Source organism: Ambystoma mexicanum, chromosome 6p (genome assembly GCF_040938575.1).
Source record: "Ambystoma mexicanum isolate Mex_15411 chromosome 6p, UKY_AmexF1_1, whole genome shotgun sequence".
In the NCBI taxonomy this organism is placed as follows: domain Eukaryota; kingdom Metazoa; phylum Chordata; class Amphibia; order Caudata; family Ambystomatidae; genus Ambystoma; species Ambystoma mexicanum.
In genome coordinates, this window is record NC_090935.1 from 742,446,778 (window position 1) to 742,465,838 (window position 19,061).

The 19,061-nt window shown below is 45.1% G+C and overlaps 1 protein-coding gene across 2 annotated transcripts in view; it reads left to right on the top strand.

Annotated features, from left to right (window-relative positions):
- The window catches only part of ADGRV1 (adhesion G protein-coupled receptor V1), a 2,479,945-nt gene that overhangs the window by 1,383,316 nt on the left and 1,077,568 nt on the right, over positions 1-19,061 (top strand). For both annotated transcript variants that reach the window (XM_069627623.1, XM_069627624.1), the window contains one exon: positions 5,555-5,655. In XM_069627623.1, the coding sequence (XP_069483724.1) occupies positions 5,555-5,655 (101 nt within the window). The remainder of the gene's footprint in view (positions 1-5,554; positions 5,656-19,061) is intronic.

Genomic DNA, 19,061 nt, shown 5'->3' on the forward strand with positions numbered 1-19,061 from the left:
CCCAGCATGTCCGCTCCTGAAATGGACAGAAAAGAAGGTAAGTGGGGTTGGGAGGGTGGGGAGGGAATTCTGTGGTTGGGGTTGGGAAGGGAAAGACCTGATTCCCAGGCGAGGGGAGATGGCGGGCACCAGCCCTGAGGAGGCTCAGGGCAGCGGGATTACCGTCTGGTAACATCTGCATTCTGAGCCTTCCCATTGCCTGGGAGGCCGCCACAGCTCCCTCGCCAGGTGCTAATACTGGAAAGACCATCTCTGAATAGTAGGCTGTGGGATTCTTTTATCCCAGATGTTATAAAGTCTGCAAACCAGTTATTTTAGAGATGAGGTCAGGGACCTCATTGAGCTCAGCGGATATATCACTGGGGCAGGATGATCGTATTGTGGGTGGTCTCCGTGTGAGGTTAATGATAACAGTGGTTAGGTGGGTTAAGCAGGTCCAGAATAATTGTGATTGGAAGGTAGATATGGATTATGCACTATTTTCCTGTATATTAGGACCACCAATGGAAATTCACTAGATGAAGCACAGTATTACCAGGAGGCCACAGTTTGCCCTAGTGAGAAAAAAAAAACATTTGGGCCATGTTAGAAAACCTTTGCACTATTACAAGTGCAATTCTGCATTGTATTAGCACTAGGACAAAGTTTGCCATTGTTGCAAAAACCTCTTTTTACAATGCAGTTTTGTGCCTGGACATTGGCCCCCATTCCGAGTTCGGTGGTATCTCGGCAGAAAATCTACCAAGATACCACCAAACAGAATTACCGCAACTGCCACTTGGTATGGTGGTATTACCGCCGGATTACAAGTGGCAGTGTTATTCCCTGCTTAATTGCAGTCCATAGGTCTCCATGAGGGATTTCGACAGAATTACCATGGCAGTAATTGCGCTGGCGGTAATTCTGCTGAAATTTGGCAGAAAGGTGGCAAATTTACCTCCAGCGCATAGCTCGAGTTGAAGCCATGAACTTAACACCAAACTCATAGGTGGGTGGTGTGGTAATGTGGTGGTTAACGGTATCACCGCCACATTTTACCCGCACTGCCCAACTTATAATGAGGCCCATTGTGTTTACCCTGGTGCAAAAGAAAATGCAAGTATATGTTTTTTGCACCAGGACAGCTTTTTACTTAGTGCTAATACCATCCGAAATTGGACTTGCACCGGTGCAAAGTTTCTGTAATCTGGCTCCATAGATGTTTATGAACTCAATTGCACCAAATAATTCCACAAATATTTACCTGCATCCAAAAGGTGCAACTTGACATTTTAAAGCCTAGAACACTCTTTTGAATTCATAAGGGACTAACATTTTCTGAAGGGCTTGCAAAGAATGGCGGGAAAATTGGGCTTCTCAGATGCCCACCTTATCACCCCCCCAAGAAAAGTGAATAGTGACCATGCTCTGCGTGTCACAAATGGCATGGTGACAATGTGATCCTCTACTCTAACCAACCCCTTGCACCAACAAAATAGGGATGAAGATGGATTTACAAAATATGCGCAAACACAACGGGCCTCATTACACGGACGGCGGTAAGGGTTTACCGGTACCGGTAAGGGCACCGGTACCGGTAAACCCTTACCGCCTTACTACGAGGTCCCTTTGCGGGTAGGTACTTTAACGCCTGCTGTTTAGCAGGCATTAAGAACCAACCCGCAAAGGGACCAGGGTGCTACTTACGGTGCCGCAATTTGTGGCACTGTAATTAGCGCCTTCCCCATTCCCATAGAGCCCTATGGGGCAAAAATGGGAATGGGGAAGGGCAATGGGGGAAGGGGGAATTACCGCCCCGCCAACCTTGGTATAGGGCAGTAATTCCCCTTTCCACCAAGGCGGTGCTGGTATTTTACCGGCATGGACCAAGGTGCTAATAGCACCTTGGTCCTCCGCCTACCGTGTAATGAGTCCCAACATGTCGATTTTCAGGAACACCACGAGCACACTTTCTGAAAATCTGAATGTTTTACTGCTGCTTGCTCATTAATCCTTAATCGTTATTGCTCTGACTCATAATGAGCCGATAACGGGTTTAAAAGCGAGACTTTCAGCGGTGCATGAAACCTCAAGAATTCACATATACCAATGTGCCACTCACTTAATGAAAAAAACACAACCCAAAATTGAAGCATACAGGTTTCCAGGACAACAGTGCGGACTTAGTGGGCTGATCTCAGCTACAGTGGAAATTGCAAACGGTTGGCCAGGTTTTATAAAACACTGCGGTGCACCAATGACCGTGCCCTCATTGTGACTTTTTTCAGAAATCAGCAGACCATGATGTCAACTAATCACAGGGATGGTGTCAACAAATGTACTCACAACAGTTACAGATTATTCTGCACTTTCTGGATTCAGTTCAAGAGTGTTAGCCATACTCCTAAATCCAGCCATTTCCAGAGTCTCTCCATGATGATACATTGAGTTTGCTGCTACCCAGCAAAAGGCAACAGACAGAAATGGTAAAGTTAAATGATGCAGTGGGAACACGTGTGATTTAGTAACCGCTTTCACTTGCTAATTCATCGAAAGAGCGAATTTGATAGTCATTCCTAATGTCCCCCTACCTTTTCACTGGTGACAGGCATTCCCTCGTGGATTTTTGCCAGAAAGTAATTTATCTGATGACCCTAGCATGGCTACCATCATCATTTCTGAGCCAGGATTCACTTCGTTAAGCCTCTGCGTGGACACCGAGTCCCTGGGGCTGTAATACACATGAAGGCCATAATGGCCTTTTAACTGTATCAAGGAGCTGTGCGAGCCAGGTGAGGCTTAGGGCGGCATGAGTCAAACAGCTGGCGTCAGCTTCATTCTAGTTTCACGCCAGTTCATGTCTGAAACACGGGTCAAGCTTTGCCTAGCTGCAAACAAAAAATATGTATGTGAAAACAAAATCGGGTTTGGCCCACCCTTTGAGATTTGAACCTGTGTCCCACACAGGCTTTAAATTGAGCCTTTAACTCGAATAGATTTCTTTCCTGCATTGCCTTTGTTTTAGCCTTTTTTTCTGAGACAAAACAATGATTTGTGCCAGATCAAATGTTAGGTAGCATTCATAAAAGTCCTGCGTTTTTGTGAATTATCAGTTTAAGAAGTAATGTCCGTTCTGTCCACAAGTAAAGTTACTGGTCCCACACAAAATATAAAGCGCAAAATAGTTAGCGCGAGAAAGAACATTGCGTGGACAAAAAAAGAATAGAGCTGGGAGACAAGGGTGACCACAGGGGTAGCAAGGTAGACCTCAGGGGTCGCAGTTGCAACCCCTGGTGACCCCTAAATGACATCCCTGGATCACATGGAATGTTGATCTAGCCATGTAACATATGTGATCGCTCTTTTGACTATGGCTGTTTCTTCAGACAAGTCTCCTCTTGTTTGGTTTATCCAAGCATCCTTCTTTTTCTTGGTCTTCCCTCTTTTCATCAGGAACACGTTCCAGGCTATTCCGGAGGTGGTGGGTAATGTGGTGATGCTATTGAAGAAGAGAGCCTCTGATGCATATTTATTGTGGTCTCTCAATCTGATCACCTCAGCCCGATCCCCTCCCCCACCGCTCTGAAATGTTGGGCAGATGCTCACAGACCCTGGTAAAATCACCTGCTGTAATGTGGAGGACAGGGTACCACTAATTAACAGTCTCCAGAACAACAATTCCCATCCAACACTTCAAGCAAGGCCTATTAATTGATGTTTTAAGTTCATATCTCTGTTGTAAGCAGCACCTGTTGTTATGAGTGCATTTTTATGAGATTAGAATTGTGATGGATACACGTCCAACTGAAAGCCAAGATATAGCTTGGGTTACCTTCCATATCCGTGCCTTCTTCAAAGACAAGGTGAGTCAAACAAATGAGCTCCTCGTTTAAAGTTTAGTTTATATGCAAGATGTATTCTCGTTAAGAAGCATGACAAGGTTTGCTTGGTTTGTGGAAATTAGAATATGCTTCACATCATGCACAACGGCACGATTGATGTTTATGCTAAACACTGACTCTAGTCAGTAACCCTTATCACACATGTTCTTTTTTGTTCGTTTTTAGCTCAAGGAAATTCAATGGTGTAAAACACAGGCGGTTTTTCAAGCTCACTCCACTTTGCATTCGTGTAGTTGCAGGATTTTGCCCAGAACGAAAGAAATAAATCTACAATCATACACTTTTGCTTTACATGTTTCTACAGGAATTCACATATTTTGCACTTGCCAAGTAATCAATGCAAAACGCTATTATTGTAGTACTTGCAAGCCAAAACTTAAATATTTGTACCAAGAAGTGCTCGGAAGGTATGTGGTAAAGTGCCTACATTGCAGAGAGCTTTCAAATTGCGTCTTCCCTGCTTAACCTAAGTGAGGGGTCCTAGGCAAATCCTCCAATGTAACTGTGCATTAAGTGCAGTCATTGGGAATTTCCAGAAGTGATGACGTTCACACAGTGTACACCATTCGGAAAAAAAGACTCACTTGAAGTTTACTAGAGTGCAGCGCCACTTCATACATGGCCATTCATAATGTGAACGCCACCAAGTTATTGTTCTTGACTTACTCGTGGCAACTCTTGCATTGTGGGTTGTCCTATTAGGGAGGCAAGACCCCAGATCGGGGGTTTGAGTTGTGGGGGAGGAGTAGGGCAAGTGCTCTGGGTCTTCTGCTGGCATGGCCCGTAGTTGGCTCTTAGAGCCAAGCTAGACCCGCTGGTTGAGCTCTGATCTACCATAAACATGAATTTATAGACGCCCTCAAATCCAGAGTATGGTCACGATATATAAAAAATTATGGCTCAGATCGGCCAGTGGCAATGTTTATATGCTGAATAAGAATGGAGGCAGAGAGGAGCCCTTTGGGAACTCACAAATGGCTGCCACAAAGAGACAGTCCAATGATAGTAGTGCAATTGACTGTCTTCCGCTGGACCAAATTGTGCTACCTTTGACCATTGGCACCAGAACACCCTGATATCCCAGAGGCCCCCGAGAAGTATGGGAGGGGCTGCAAGTCGCACTTGATGAGATGATGAGGAATCTCCATGTATGCTCTAATAAAACAAGGGGCCTCATTACACGGTAGGTGGTAAGGGTTTACCGGTACCGGTATTTTACTGGTACTGGTAAACCCTTACCGCCTCACTACGAGGTCCCTTTGCGGTTTGGAGAATTTAACGCCTGCTTTTTGCAGGCGTTAAAAACCAACCCGCAAAGGGACCTAGGGAGCTAATTACGGTACCGCAATTTGCGGCACCGTAATTAGCGCCTTCCCCATTCCCATAGAGCCCTATGGGGCAAAAATGGGAATGGGGAAGGGCAATGGGGGAAAGGGGAATTACCGCCCCGCCATCCTTGGAATAGGGCGGTAATTCCCCTTTCCACCAAGGCGGTGCCGGTATTTTACTGGCATGGACCAAGGTGCTAATAGCACCTTGGTCCACTGCCATCCGTGTAATGAGGCCCAAGATCTTCAACAAGTTTTACATCTAGTGGATATAATTTAATGTTTTGTATTGTAAGTTCATGTATATGGATATTCAATTAAAACACTCCTTTAATTGTCCTCCAGGGTTTACACTGGCCATCCTTTCACATCTCTTCTGCTCGAGGTCTTCCATGTTTGCAGCAAAACTCCTAACTCACATGATGGTGGCATCCTTGGGTACTCAGGTACAGTGATGTGTCTTTGTTTTATGTTTAAATTTCATAATGTTCTCATCAGATGGTTTTTTGGCATCAAGATATTGCCTGTTTATGAATGCTAAATACTACAGAGAGATTAAAAACAGATTTATGATTCTCAAAATTACCTTAATCACAGAGATGTCTTCAGCTGGCCATAGAAGTTGTCTCTGTGATTTGAGGACTGGAATTCAAGGCATTCCTCACATTGTAATGATGGCCAATGTAACACGCAAAGGACTTACAGGACTTAAAAATATCACAACAAGAAGCAGCCAGGATGAAAGAAAGTTCTGTCGAAAGTCGAAAAGGAAGTCACCTTCCGAAACACAGGGAATTCATTCAGAGCAGTATTTGTTCTGTGGAAATGTGTGGCACACCCACGGAACACAGATATAAAGATGGTGAAGTAAGAGAATCTTGCATCAAACCTCATGGGCATGGGGCACCATTTACAAGATCCGTTCTAGACCATTACCTCAACTTGAACCAGGCAATAAGTTTCATTTTTTGGGAGCTTATTTGGCCCGGGAATTGCCGTAAAGTGTCTGCATCCAAAGCATCGCCTCTGACATCCTTTATTTAACTTTTTATTGAGATATCTTATAGAACACTTGCATGTGGCTGTGAGCCCTTCCCAACCCATTGTTCATAGATAAGCGTAATGGACAGTTTTACAATAAGCGCATTTATCATAATGTGGGGCAGCTCCCAATGATCAGACCAAGAAAATCCAACCCGCTAGGAAAAAAGACTTGGTGCACCCGCTTTTGAGAAAGACGAGAATTTATTTTTGTATACAAAAATGAAAAAGAGACAGGGTATTATGAATCCACTGCCACGGAGCTCTCTGATTTCTTCCACACAAGATTGAAGTTAAAAACACACAAATCGTCATTTATGACGCAATCAGTATGCAGTGTTAATCCCCCACTTTCATTGACTGCCACCTATTTACATGCTAATGGCCACATATAGCCCATTCTCCCATTGTCTCTTCGCTCATCTTCACCACATGTGGGCATCGTCCTCATCCATCATGGAATACTGTAAGGAAATTGGTTAACATCAATTGGGACCACCCTACCTTTTATCCTGACCACGTGACATGCACCTGGTTATCAACATGAACTTGGTGGGGCTCTTCGAGGTCAGCCTGGTCCTTCCGGACAAAGCAGTCCTTTTCTCATCCCAGACATGCTGGTGCCCCCATCATGCCATCCCCACTGTAGGGCCATCATTCTTGGCTCTTCGTGACACAAAACGTAGATCATGTTGTTCTCTGTTCTCCCTTTTATCAGTTCCCCCTGCCCAAGAGTAAACTTAGTTTCCCGCTAATCAATCCAGTTCACAAAGGATTTGGAGCCTATTTCTCTGCACATCTGGTATTTCAAATAGAGTGACCATCATTCTGTGGGGCGCTTGTGCCCTAAACTTTAGTTCATGTTTTGACACCTCAAGACCTCTGCCTTCCCTCCCAGGAATAAGACCTTTGTGCTAGGCCGCAGCCCATCACGTCTTCAGCTGCACACATTCCTACCCAATTAGTTCAAAGACCTATTTAATGTGGGGGTATATTTTGCCGAGCCTGGGAATCGGGAAACACTAATGAGATGAGAAGCAAGACCTTGTTGTTCTTTGTTACTTGGCAGAACAGGGCTTGCGAGGATTCAGGCCTACTCATAAACACGATGCTAGTTCATGCTGTGTTTGTCTTGCATATGAGCATGCTATATCCTATATGAGTAAACTGCAACATTTGCTGATTAACTTCCCCTTTAGGGGTTTCTACTCCGGCCACTTATCCTTACCCATAACATCCCTGTCCCCCCCTACATCGTCCTGTGTTTATTTCCTGATTTTAATATATTTTCCATAATCTGAACCATTTAGGAGGGACGGTGGTCTGGACGTGCATCCCAACAATAATCCTGTGTCTTGATATTACCTCGTACTTGTCACATCTGAAACCATGCCCTGCTAGTGTAGAACTCAATCCTCAGGTATCCGTTATATGGAGACAAACGTCCATGTAAAATGACTGCTCACAGGTAATGCTATTGGAGACCACTGGAGAATTACTCAGAGGTGCTTCACAGATATGCCAACACCTGGCACAACAGTGTCCCATGACACCCAACCTAGTTTACACGTCATCCAGGACAAGGTGAGCTAGATCCTGAAGCCATAGGCTTCTACACTGCCACATGGCCATAGCAGTGACAGAGAGGGCTACACAAATACCTACACAACATCATCAATCCGATATTTGTTTTCATGAAGCTAGTCAGTTGTCATTCTTCCATTGATCAAAATAGTGGCATATGTAAACACACAGACTTGCACAAGCAAACACACACACTTGCACACAGAAGATGTTGGCAGATTCTAATGTGGCATTTAACCGTTTTTTTTACACATCTTGCCTATTCTGATTTATAGATAAACTCTTTCAACTCTGTTAAAGACATATTTTGCTTGAAAAATGAATGTGACAACATGTATATTTGCATGGCCTGGGATCAATCAAATTTCTGTATCTACTGAAAGGTGTTCAGGCCTGCAAAAGTCATGAAACCAATTCAAAAGTAAGCTCCTATATTTCAAAAAGGGGTGTGCGTGCTGAAAAGGATGGTCACGAGCACCAGCTACAATATGTCTTATTTTCTGAAATAATGTATCTACTCAGGATTCTGCACCCTTTACTGCACACATGTTGTCTTTATGAAGTTAAGTAGTGATGGACACTATTGCAAAAAAAAACAAGCGGTGTCTTACCCATGGGTTTGCATGGATTGTGGATGGTTTTTGAAGGTGCAAGAAACCCAGGCATAATCAGTGCAAATAGCCGGATCCTGGTAAAATTGCAAAAGATTTGTCATTCCCAATCCCTCTATTATCGCAAGTGCTATCCGTAGGGTTTTATTTTCAAGTGTTGGCCTAACGGTTCAAGATGCATTATTTTCAAAATGTACATGTTTTTATGTTTTACCACTCTGCAAAACTATGAGTTGAAAAATCCATTTAAACAAAAATGTGCCTGCTTTTGTGTGGAGCAAATTTGTGTCACACACATTCATGCCCTCGAAGGTGTCCTGTGGGGCCCTTAATGCGGAACAACTTAAAGGTCTGCATAACTCTAAATCGAGCATGTTTACTGCCCGTGGTAATGGTAAACGAGTTTGGCGTTATTACCAGTGGTAATCAGGCCCTAATCGTTGTATTCATAGCATGGCCACTTTGTTTGTTTCATGTCACGATAGATAAAGTGCAAGCAATGCCAACAGCATGCATTGTTCATGGAGCCAGTATAGCCCACGTGTGGATAAAAAGTAAACTGCTGTGACCCAAAAATTGCGCTCCAATTACCCATAAACACAGTAGGGCTAGCAGGGATATTGTCTGCCGCCGTGATTCTAATCATAGACAGAGGGCCTCATTACAACTCTGGCGGTAGCCGTGCCTTTAAAAACGGCCGGAGTTGCATTTTTTCCGGCACCCGCGAATGGGCTAGTACCGGGTCATGCCTAGCTCAGTGTACCCGGTAATTGCCCATTTGCGGGTGCTGGAATCAAGGGTGTCCCGATCCCCATTCTGCCCCTTAGGGCTGAATGGGGATGCGGACGTCGGAGGCACCGGCGCATTCAGAGTTGTGCCGGTGCATCCGACGTGCTCTGCACGCGGGTGCCGTTACATCCGCCAGGAAAAACCTGTCGGGTGAAACGGCACCCGCGAGCAGAGCACATAGTATGGCGGTCTGGGAACTACGGTACTGGCATGCTTACCGGTACCATAGTTCCCGGACCGCCATGGTTGAAATGAGGCCCAGAGTGTCTTATGCACCTGCTGCATGTCACTATTCAGCCATTTCTTAAACGAAATCCTGTATGGTTTCTAATCTGCAGATGTAAGACGTTCATGTCTCCAGCATTGATTGCAATCACCAGCATCATTGCTTTAAATTAAGTATCTCTATGCATGAGTGCAAACTTCTGCCACTTGGGACGCGCCGCAAGTGCTTCTTTTCTTACCTTCCTTCTGACTTTCGTCGTCCATTTGCTGTGGGCTTTACTGCAATGCACGCCTGCCTTTTCTGGCAGGGAATAGAGGTGGTGCCAGAAGGTTGCCGCTGGTCATTCACGTGTTATGTGCAGTTAACGTGATGACATATGCTCTTGTACACTCCTAAGCCCCGGCAGGGGCTGGAGCAGCGGCTGCCCCCTCCCTGCGACTAGTGGAGGCCTCAAACCCCCAGCGGTGTCTGTTCCATTCGCCCTTGTGAAGCCCACTCAGGAAACTGGCAGGATTGGCTTAGATTGAAAAAGCAGGATCTCGCAAACTGCCTCTGAGACTGCCACAGGAACAGCAACAGTTTCTCAAATGTTGCTGTGTCCAAAGGGTTCTGGTGCGCTCCTCCTCACTAAACTACTAAGGCCTGTCAGGGGCTGTTCCGTTCCCCCTTATTTGACCAGCCCATCCCTGGCATGCTGTCTAGTTTTACGGTAGTGGCCAGCAGGATCCGCTGATGTAATGTATCCTTTCTTGGCCCTCTGTGGGTTGCCAGTTGATCAGCTTGGCATTTAGGCTGCCCTCTGGATTCTGCTTGTTGGGCATTTGATCTTATGTTGTGTTTTTCTTGCTGGGCAGTTGCCAATGTGAGCGAATATCATTACTGCTATCACTGCCCTTCGTCAATCAGGGGAGACCTTGTGTTCATACAGTATTGCCTATTTAGTGCAATGAGAAAAGCGGTGGACCAGAAAACCTTTAGGGCGTCATGGGGGATATTTGTGTGTGATGCCAATGACAATGTGATGCCCCCTTTCCAGCAAGTAGCACATTTTCCTAGGTCATAATTTATTATTTTGGATGTGTTTTACCATTTAAAATATTTTCAATGCATAAACCATAAACACAGTATGTATTTAAGCTGGATTTGCTTCATGACTAAGCTGGACACGTTTTAATGTACTTGCAGCCTCCTGCGAAATGCAGGTGGTTCACACAGCATGTCTGCAACACAGATTCAGGGGTGTGTGGGTCCCCCCAGGCCCTGGCAGGCTGGTCATACTGCAGTGTACCAGTATGGACAGTTTGAAACTGCAGTGATACAAGGCCTTCCTTAAGAGTAGGCCCCCATGTATGTGGGCAGTAATAACTGTGTTTTCACGTTAGGAGAATTCTGTGAAATCGTGTGCTTTAAGTGCACTTTACACTGTATGGACAGTAAGGTGTTTCACTGCACTTTGACTCAGCAGAGCTGGAACTTTCCACAGCTGAGAACTGTGCAACTCCTCAGAGCCACCAAGTCTCCTCATACCGCACCTTTGCCCTCTTTGTGCTTGCTTGTCAGCTTAGATGGAACCCTTATGTTGTTCATCGTTCTTCCTGTTGTTCTATACTTTTCATTAAGTTGTTTTCAGACGTCCTTACACTGGGAGGAGGAGGAGAAGGTGGATGCCCCTCCCTCTGACCTGATAGTGCCCTGGAGGTATATATATGCATTCACTTTATGTTATCATAAAATATTGTGTAACTCTTACACCCATGCTCGGGTTTACAGCATTTCAGTTTCAGTTTCACTGTTTTTTAGCCCGCTTTTCACTCATACACTTTGTGTTGCAAATGTGCAGTTATTGCACCCTCACCCCGGGTTTGGTACTTGCCACTTTCTTCCCGAATGCCCCTGCACCTGCCCTTGGTATTTTCCCAAACCTGTGAAAAGCTGAGCCCTACTCTGGTTTGGTGCACTTAGCTTGCTTCTTCCACGGGAGACTGTTGCTGTGTTAACTTGTGATTTCCAGACCATCTTCTAGAGAGCCTGTTCTTGCATCCAGTTGTGCCCAGCACTGGGCGGTGCTCTAAGGCCTTGTTGTGGGGTGTTTTGCTCTGTGCTCTGCCTTGTCCTGCACCCAGGCTTGATTTTTGTTGTGGGAACTTTATCTGTGAGCGCTGTGTCCCCTGTTGAGCCTCAGCCCAGCACGAACTGTGAGAGAGCTGCTCCAGCTGCAGAGCCTGAGAGCCACAGGAGGGAAAGGGAGATGACCTGTGACACTCCCTCTGCTTCTGTCTATCCTGTGAACTGGAGCCAGACAATCCTGCTAGCTGTAACAAAAAGGGAGATTGCCATGGGTGCCATTCGCCACCCTTTACCAGCTACAGTCTCTGAAGACTAGAAAGAAAGGGTCTCCCGATCACTGGGGGCTCAGTAAGTTCCTTCCCCACTCTGTGGGGAGGACATGTGGTAGACTTCCGCTCCTACTTTCCCTACACTGCTTAAGTTAATCCGTGGCCGAACTTCCCCTCACTACATTAGTACTTTACCCAGCCAGTAACCTTCCTTAAGTGCTGCTCGATAATCCCCATATGTTTCGAAATGCACACGATATATAATGATGGTTGCAAAAGGTCCTAGGTGCTGACCATCAATTTTCAAGTTGTAGTTGACTAATAAGAGGTTATTGGGGGTGAGTTCACCGGTTCCCTGCCCATTTTGGAATGATATGATATGATATGGCATTTGTAACGCGTCTATACACAAGTGTTTCAAGGCGCGATGAGGCAAGGGAGGGGGAACAGAGGGAGGACAGAGACAACGATCTTACTAGGCCAGGTGACATTGAGATCGCGCAAGTGCAGGGGATGGGGGGGAGTGCCAAGGGGAGGGGGCAGTGCTGTACATGGAATGAAAACAATAACAGGAAGTACGGCCATCAGGTGGCAGGTGCAAGGGAAAGAGCAGACAGCAGGTGTCCAAAAGTGCAGGTAGGCGGACTGTAGGATTACAGATGCAGACCCAAGTGCAAGGGTTGCCAGGACACAGTGCGGGTGTGCAACTGGATGGGCAGGGACCTGGGCCTGAAATCAGAGGGTAGTTAGGTGACCATTACCGTATAAGACAGGAAATCAGCAGGGGAGCGGAAGAGGGAAGGCAGAAACAAAAAGAAAGTTCTTGTGGTGCTTCCGGAAACGGAGATGGTTCTCCTCAAGTTTCAGAGAGGCAGGGAGGCTGTTCCAGTGGGAATTGTTTGGAGTTAATCAGATCCCCAACATAGCTACTCTTGGGTACATTTATTTGTTTCCCTTCTGTGAAATATATAAAGCACGTTATACTTAACAGTGATGCATACCGACAGGTGGCTTTTTACAGAATACAGTGCTCTGTTCTGAGAATTATCCTGTATGTGAATTCGTTAGTCCTGGTGTGTGGCTTATCAAAGAAAGATTAATTAGTGTTCCTGTTGCTTTTACAGTGTACTGTATTTCACGTGAACAGTTTCAGTTGCCTCTGTGTACAAATTACCCTCTACATATCTGGAACTGTCTGTTGTTCCACCTGGTTAGTATTCAACCTGATTTAAAGTTTCCCAATTAACCTGTGCGAATACTACTTTCATATCATCTCACCTGTGTCAGAGTAATCTGCTCTTATTCTGTCCAGCTCTTATATTCATTCGCCTTTATCTTGTACCTGCACCTTGCATACTATTCCGCCCTGTTATGTAGCATTTGCATTTACCTTGCAATGAATTCTGCCCCGATATGTAGTATTTGCATCGACGTGCATCGTATGCTTCCAAACATCAGTTTGACTGAAACTCTGTCCTGAGCGGTATGTCTGGCGCCAGTAATGATTGCCTTGAGTCATCAGTCACTCTGCGTGTGCATTACGTCTCCCATTACCTTGATTCATTGTGTATGTGTTTATCTGTGCAGTTATTGTGCACTGGTTCGTCATAGCCCATTGTATCACCAGTTGTGCTCCCAGGTCCCCAGTCCAGCAGTCTGCTGCTTCTCCTCCTCCAGGCGTGCCCCCATTGGCAGGATTTGCACAGTAACTATCCCACCTGCACTGTGTCAGTTGCACCCATGCACATTTATCAGAATACCCCTGTTTCATTGAGAGCGCATTGTGTGGAGGCGCTCGCTAGTCGGAGTCCTGTTTCTTCCAGGCCCTCACACAGCGAAGGGCTCTTTGAGTAACCTGCACCTGTTATATAAACCTATGTTGCATACTATTTGCATATCCTGTTGAAAATTCAAAAACTCTGCTGATTTACCGCAGGGAACGGATTGATATTTTCTGGATTATTTGTATTACTGATTTTAGAATGCATTTTATTTAGTCAATTGATCCGATTTTGGGAAGCAATTATTTTGATCAAGAATCTATTCATTTTTGCCAAATATGGATTCTCTTCTGGAAGCAGATTCATATTTTCGCAGAGCTATTTGTTTTTGTATTTTTTTTTTTAAAGAAGTGATTTATTTTTTCAAGAAAACCTTATGGCTTATACCAAATCGACTCATTTTTGTAGCACATCAATTGTGTAGCTTTTTGTCAGTGCAAATATTGTAGGCCAAATAGGAGACTGTATATTTGCCATCAGTCTGCCTTCAATTTAAAAAAAAAAAAAGAAAACTACAGTACACTGCAGTAACCTTTTGAATGGGGGAGGGCATGGGATGCTTTGTTCAAACATTTTCAGCCATTGCAACAATATTTTAATTGAACATTGCTTAAAAAAGACTGAGAAATAGCCTCTTCATCGTTAAATATATCACATCCAATGAGCTGAGCGGTAAAGTTTATAAAGCCAGAGGACATTAATTTATAATTCTGCCTTATCACTGTGCGTCTTGTATAGTTTAATTCTGAAAAAATATGTTCTTGTTTATATCAGAGCATACAGCCTTCAAGGATAGACATATATGACAAACATATGTCCTCGGTTAGCGGTAGTTTTAAACATGTACTACCTGACATGGCCGAAGGTGGGCGCCATTGGCAGTCTGATGATGACTTGGGCTCGGAGCAATGCATGAGCGCATACGCCCACTGACGCGAGATAAGCCATGTGCCATGAGAGCAGCCTGTCCTTCACACTGGAAATGAGGAGTCTGGCTTTCTGCTGAGCCATAATAGAGGCATACTTATTAGAACTGTGAACGCTTAACCTTTATTTTGATTTACATTTACATGGTCCGAGAAATATGTATTTGTGTAATGTATGCATTAATGCATGTATGGAATGTATACAGTGCCAACCTAGCTAGGAACAAGTGGAGCTCTCTTCAAATAGGCAACATTATTAAAGGTAGAGCAGTTTCCGGATTGGGTACTGTGGTTGGGAGTGGGAGGTAGACTCTGATGTTGGAGAACTACTTGAGGGACCATAGGGTCACAGTCACAAAGGGAGAAAGAGGGACACTGCCAATCCGGTCTTTGTTCAGGGTTCTGCCATCTTCACTTAGATTCAGTACCTTTCATTGTGAACATAGTAAAAGATGCTGCTGACTACATTATGTGGCTCATGTTTGTCAGTGGCGTAGCATGATTTAAAGGCATAAAAGCCTTGAATCAGACTTTAACGCTTCCAATCACGCCACCCTACATTTCCATTAATTTGTATGTCGGAGATGAGGGGCAGGACGCAACTTGAGTTTCTGCCACTTCCTTCCTCTCTGCCATACAAATGCTCCAGAATTTGCATCAGCGTGGATTTTCATGGCAGCGCAAATGCTGGAGATCCTTATGGGGTACAATTACAATTAAACCTTTGCGCAAAAAGCCTGCATGTTATGTTATGCATTGCTCACAATGGAAAATTAACCCTGCCCGACATGGAAGCATGTCAGGCAGGGATAAATTGTAATTGTGAGTGCCGTTTGCCATGCCAGGCAGTGTTTGGTCACTTTGCATGGCAGAGTGCAAAAGTGCAGTGCAAAAGGCGAAGTACACAAGTGTGCCTAATTGTAGTGCACACCTAACGACTCCACACTGTCCAATTACGCATTTCAGAAGCATGAGCTTCTATATACGCTTGAGTTTCACTCTGAAACTCCAATGGAAACCAGCATTACAAAAACTGCATGTTCAGAAAGGTGATTTAAAAAAAGAATTGCTTTCTGACCTAGACATTCATTATGTACAAAAAGTGATTTTCCATTGACTTAGCATATTTTCATTTCTTTTAAAGTAAGGCACTAGACCTCTTTTTACTGGATGATGAAATCCATCAGCACCTTCCAGAACATCCTGTTGTTTTCATAAAATTTCTGCAAAAAAACTGTGCAGGTAGCCTCATATTGGTACAAATGTTTGCCTTCACACTATAAAAGGCTGGTGCACAGAACTGCTAGAGACTTATATTGCTCTCCCAAAGAAAGGAACCCACTCCCATTTAATATTCTTTCTGAATATGTAAGACATAAAATATGTATTTCACCTTTCTGTGTACCACCATTCATTTCTTGAAAATCTCTTTTCTGCAAGTCCATGTCCCTTTGCATTGTCCAGAGGGCTTTCTGGGGCCGGGGCCCACACTACATCCAATGCTCTCTTCCAAAACATGTTCCTTCTCGAGCCCTTCGCTCGGCTACCTCCAACTCTATAAGGGTTAGACGCTTCTCCAGGGAGAGGGTGGCGGTTAGATCTCTCTCCTTTACAGGTGCCTCCCTCTGGAAAGGCCTCCCTGCCCCTCTCAAACTTGAGCCGGACCACCTAAGGTTTCCCTGAAGCAGCTCAAAAGGTTCTTCTACTGCTTTCTCTCTCTCCCTCCCCAGCCGACCTACCTCACGTACCTGTCTGCTGTACCGCCTGGTTACTTGGCTACCCTCAGAGTCTCACTGGGTACCAGGCTCTTTCTTGATCAGTCCATGCACTGCCTCTGGGCCTACCACGCACGCAGGGGCTGTTACTGCAACCCTACAGTCCCTTGTTCTCCTTGCATTACTGCCCTGTTTTCCCCTTCCCTCTCCCTTGCATTTCCCCCTTTCGCCTTGCACTCCTCGTTCTCGCATTTGCATGACCTGAATGACACAAGGCCTAGAAAGATTATTTGTCTTGTCCTCCTTCTGTCTTCCCTCCCTCGTCTTGTTGCACCTAGAAACACTTGTGTACAGGCGCATTATAAAGGACTTTTCATATCATATCATAGCAGGGGATGAATGAGAAGGGCTTTGCAGCAGTGGAGGGGCATGTCACCTAATTGAAAGCAGAGCCAGTATCTTTGTGAAAGTTCACCTACTTTTCTGCCAACTTCACAAGGATGATTAGTAAACATGTCCTTCATGTCCGGAAAAAGACACATTTGAGTGATGAGCGCTTTCAGTAGTCCTTATTCAGAAACAGGCACCAGTCCAACTCCAACCCTTCTATGCTGTTCGCTCCCCTCACCCAGAAAACCACAGCTTTACCTAACCTGTCAGTAGCAGCATTGCAAAGGCTAATATTTCACTCTAAGCAACATTTATAATTCGCCTGTTCACCTCAGCCATAAATGATATCAAGAGCAAGTATCAATGCAATAACAATTCTGAGCAGCAGGTGGCAGCAGAGCATTTATGTCTAAATCGGCAAACTCCTCTAAAACGTAAGGGCGATGGAACTAGTGTGTCCTGGGGTGCTGCAGCACTCACTGACCAGCTAGTAGCATTTGGAGAGCAGGTAGATATAGGGTGACCAGACGTCCCGGGTTTTTTTCTGGGACTGTTCTGGTTTTTGCTGCTTTGTCCCCCTTTCTCAAGATAATGCACCCATTGAAATCTGCAGTGGTCCTGGTTTTTTGTAGTAGGTCTTCATGGCAGGCAGGAATGCACAATCTTACGCAGAAGAAATGCTGCATTTTACAACTTAAGATAGTGTTAATTTGTGATAAATTAATTATAATATGTGTTTATTTAAACAGAAACACTTAAACCCCCTTCTTCTCCAAACACTACGGAAGTGTAGTGTCTTGACAGCCACTTCCAAGATTTTGTCCTACTTTTATGTTATTTTTCCTGTCCTGGTTTTTCACTTTGTAAATCTGGTCACCCTAGGTAGATAGGATACCTGCAAAGTGTTTTTTTAATGTATGTTACGTGTTCAAAGACTGTCTGTCATGTGTACCTGCAGGGAATCGGGTCCACTGTAAGGTGCTAACATGCTTATTTCAAACTAAATCTACTTAACCAAGAATTGAGGAAGTTTGTGAAAAAAGGGAAGGAAGAAGAAGAGGATGGGAAAGAGGTAAATGTGCGACAGAGTTAAAAGGAAAGATAAGAAAAGATAGGTGGCACATCATATCTAAAGTGTCACTTCAATGTGCCCATACCAGTGCCGGATTATCCATTGGGCCAAATAGGTACGGGCCTATGGGCCCCACTCCTTTTAGGGGCCCGGGAAGGCAGAGGCCTGGATGCGCTGCTGCGCGGCGCAATCACCTGCGTGCTTTAGCATTCTTATAATTTGCCTGCCTCAGGGCCTCCACAGGGTTTAATCCGGCAATGCCCATACACCCTCATAGTCCTCAATCGCATCACGCCTTCAAGAGGAAACTCATCGCTCGCTAATAGAAGCAGCACTAGACTGTGTGAGCAGTCTTCAGACGAGGGTTTGCGTTTGTCTTTACAGAAAGTGGATGTCTGTTGTTTTGCTACTACGATGGCTCTGTAGATCTATTTTCGTTTCTAGTGAGTCATGCCCTGTAACTTTGGAATCAGTCCCAATAGCAGGCTAGGAAGGTAGCCCAGGGGCAACGTGTTTGTCTTGGAAGCAAAACAATGCAGAGCAGCAGAGGGTCGAATCCCCGGCCCTTTGAACCTGTGCCTTGAGACTGGTCTCTAGTAATTAGTTCATTACAAAATATTCATGAGTTAATATACATGGAGTTGGTTGTCTGGGAAATGTAAAGCTGAAACCAGATCCATTCGCTGAAGAATCTCTTCCCAGGAGTCTTAGTTTGCTACAATACCGTGAATAGTACATCCCATCTCTTGTTCTCTCTCCAGTCTCTGCCTGTAAAGTAGGGACATTAGGCCTCATTACAACTCTGGCGGTAGCGGTGCCGGTAAAACCGGCAGGCTGCTGACAGAGTAGTGATTTTTTCTAGCGCCTGGCTTCACGGAATCACCGGGGTTTCCGACCCGGTGTTCCTGAAAGTCAGGCGCCAGAAAATTGTTAATCCCCATTTGAGTCCGAGAGGACTCAATGGGGATGATGGAAGCACCAGCACCATTGCCGGTGCGACCATGAAAGCCTGCGAGCGGTGCTGTCCTGCCTGCCAGGTCAGGCCTGGTGGGCGGGACGGCAGCCACCCGCAGCTCGGAGTGTGCCTGTCCAGTAACAACAATACTGGTAGGCTTACCTGCACCGTTGTTACCGGACCGGCACACTCGTAATGAGGTCCATTGTGTTACTTCCCAAGAAGCACTCTTACCGGTATTGGTAGGAGATTGAAAAAAAGGTAAGGCTGTGCTCGTTTTCTTAGCACACCCTGATGTAGTAAGGATAGACAAAAATTGCATTATTGCTAATTTTATATTGAACAATGTGTGTGGAGCATGAATATGGCATAGTAACAAGCAGTGCTGGGAGTGGACAGAATGTACATTCTGTGGGGGCACTTCAG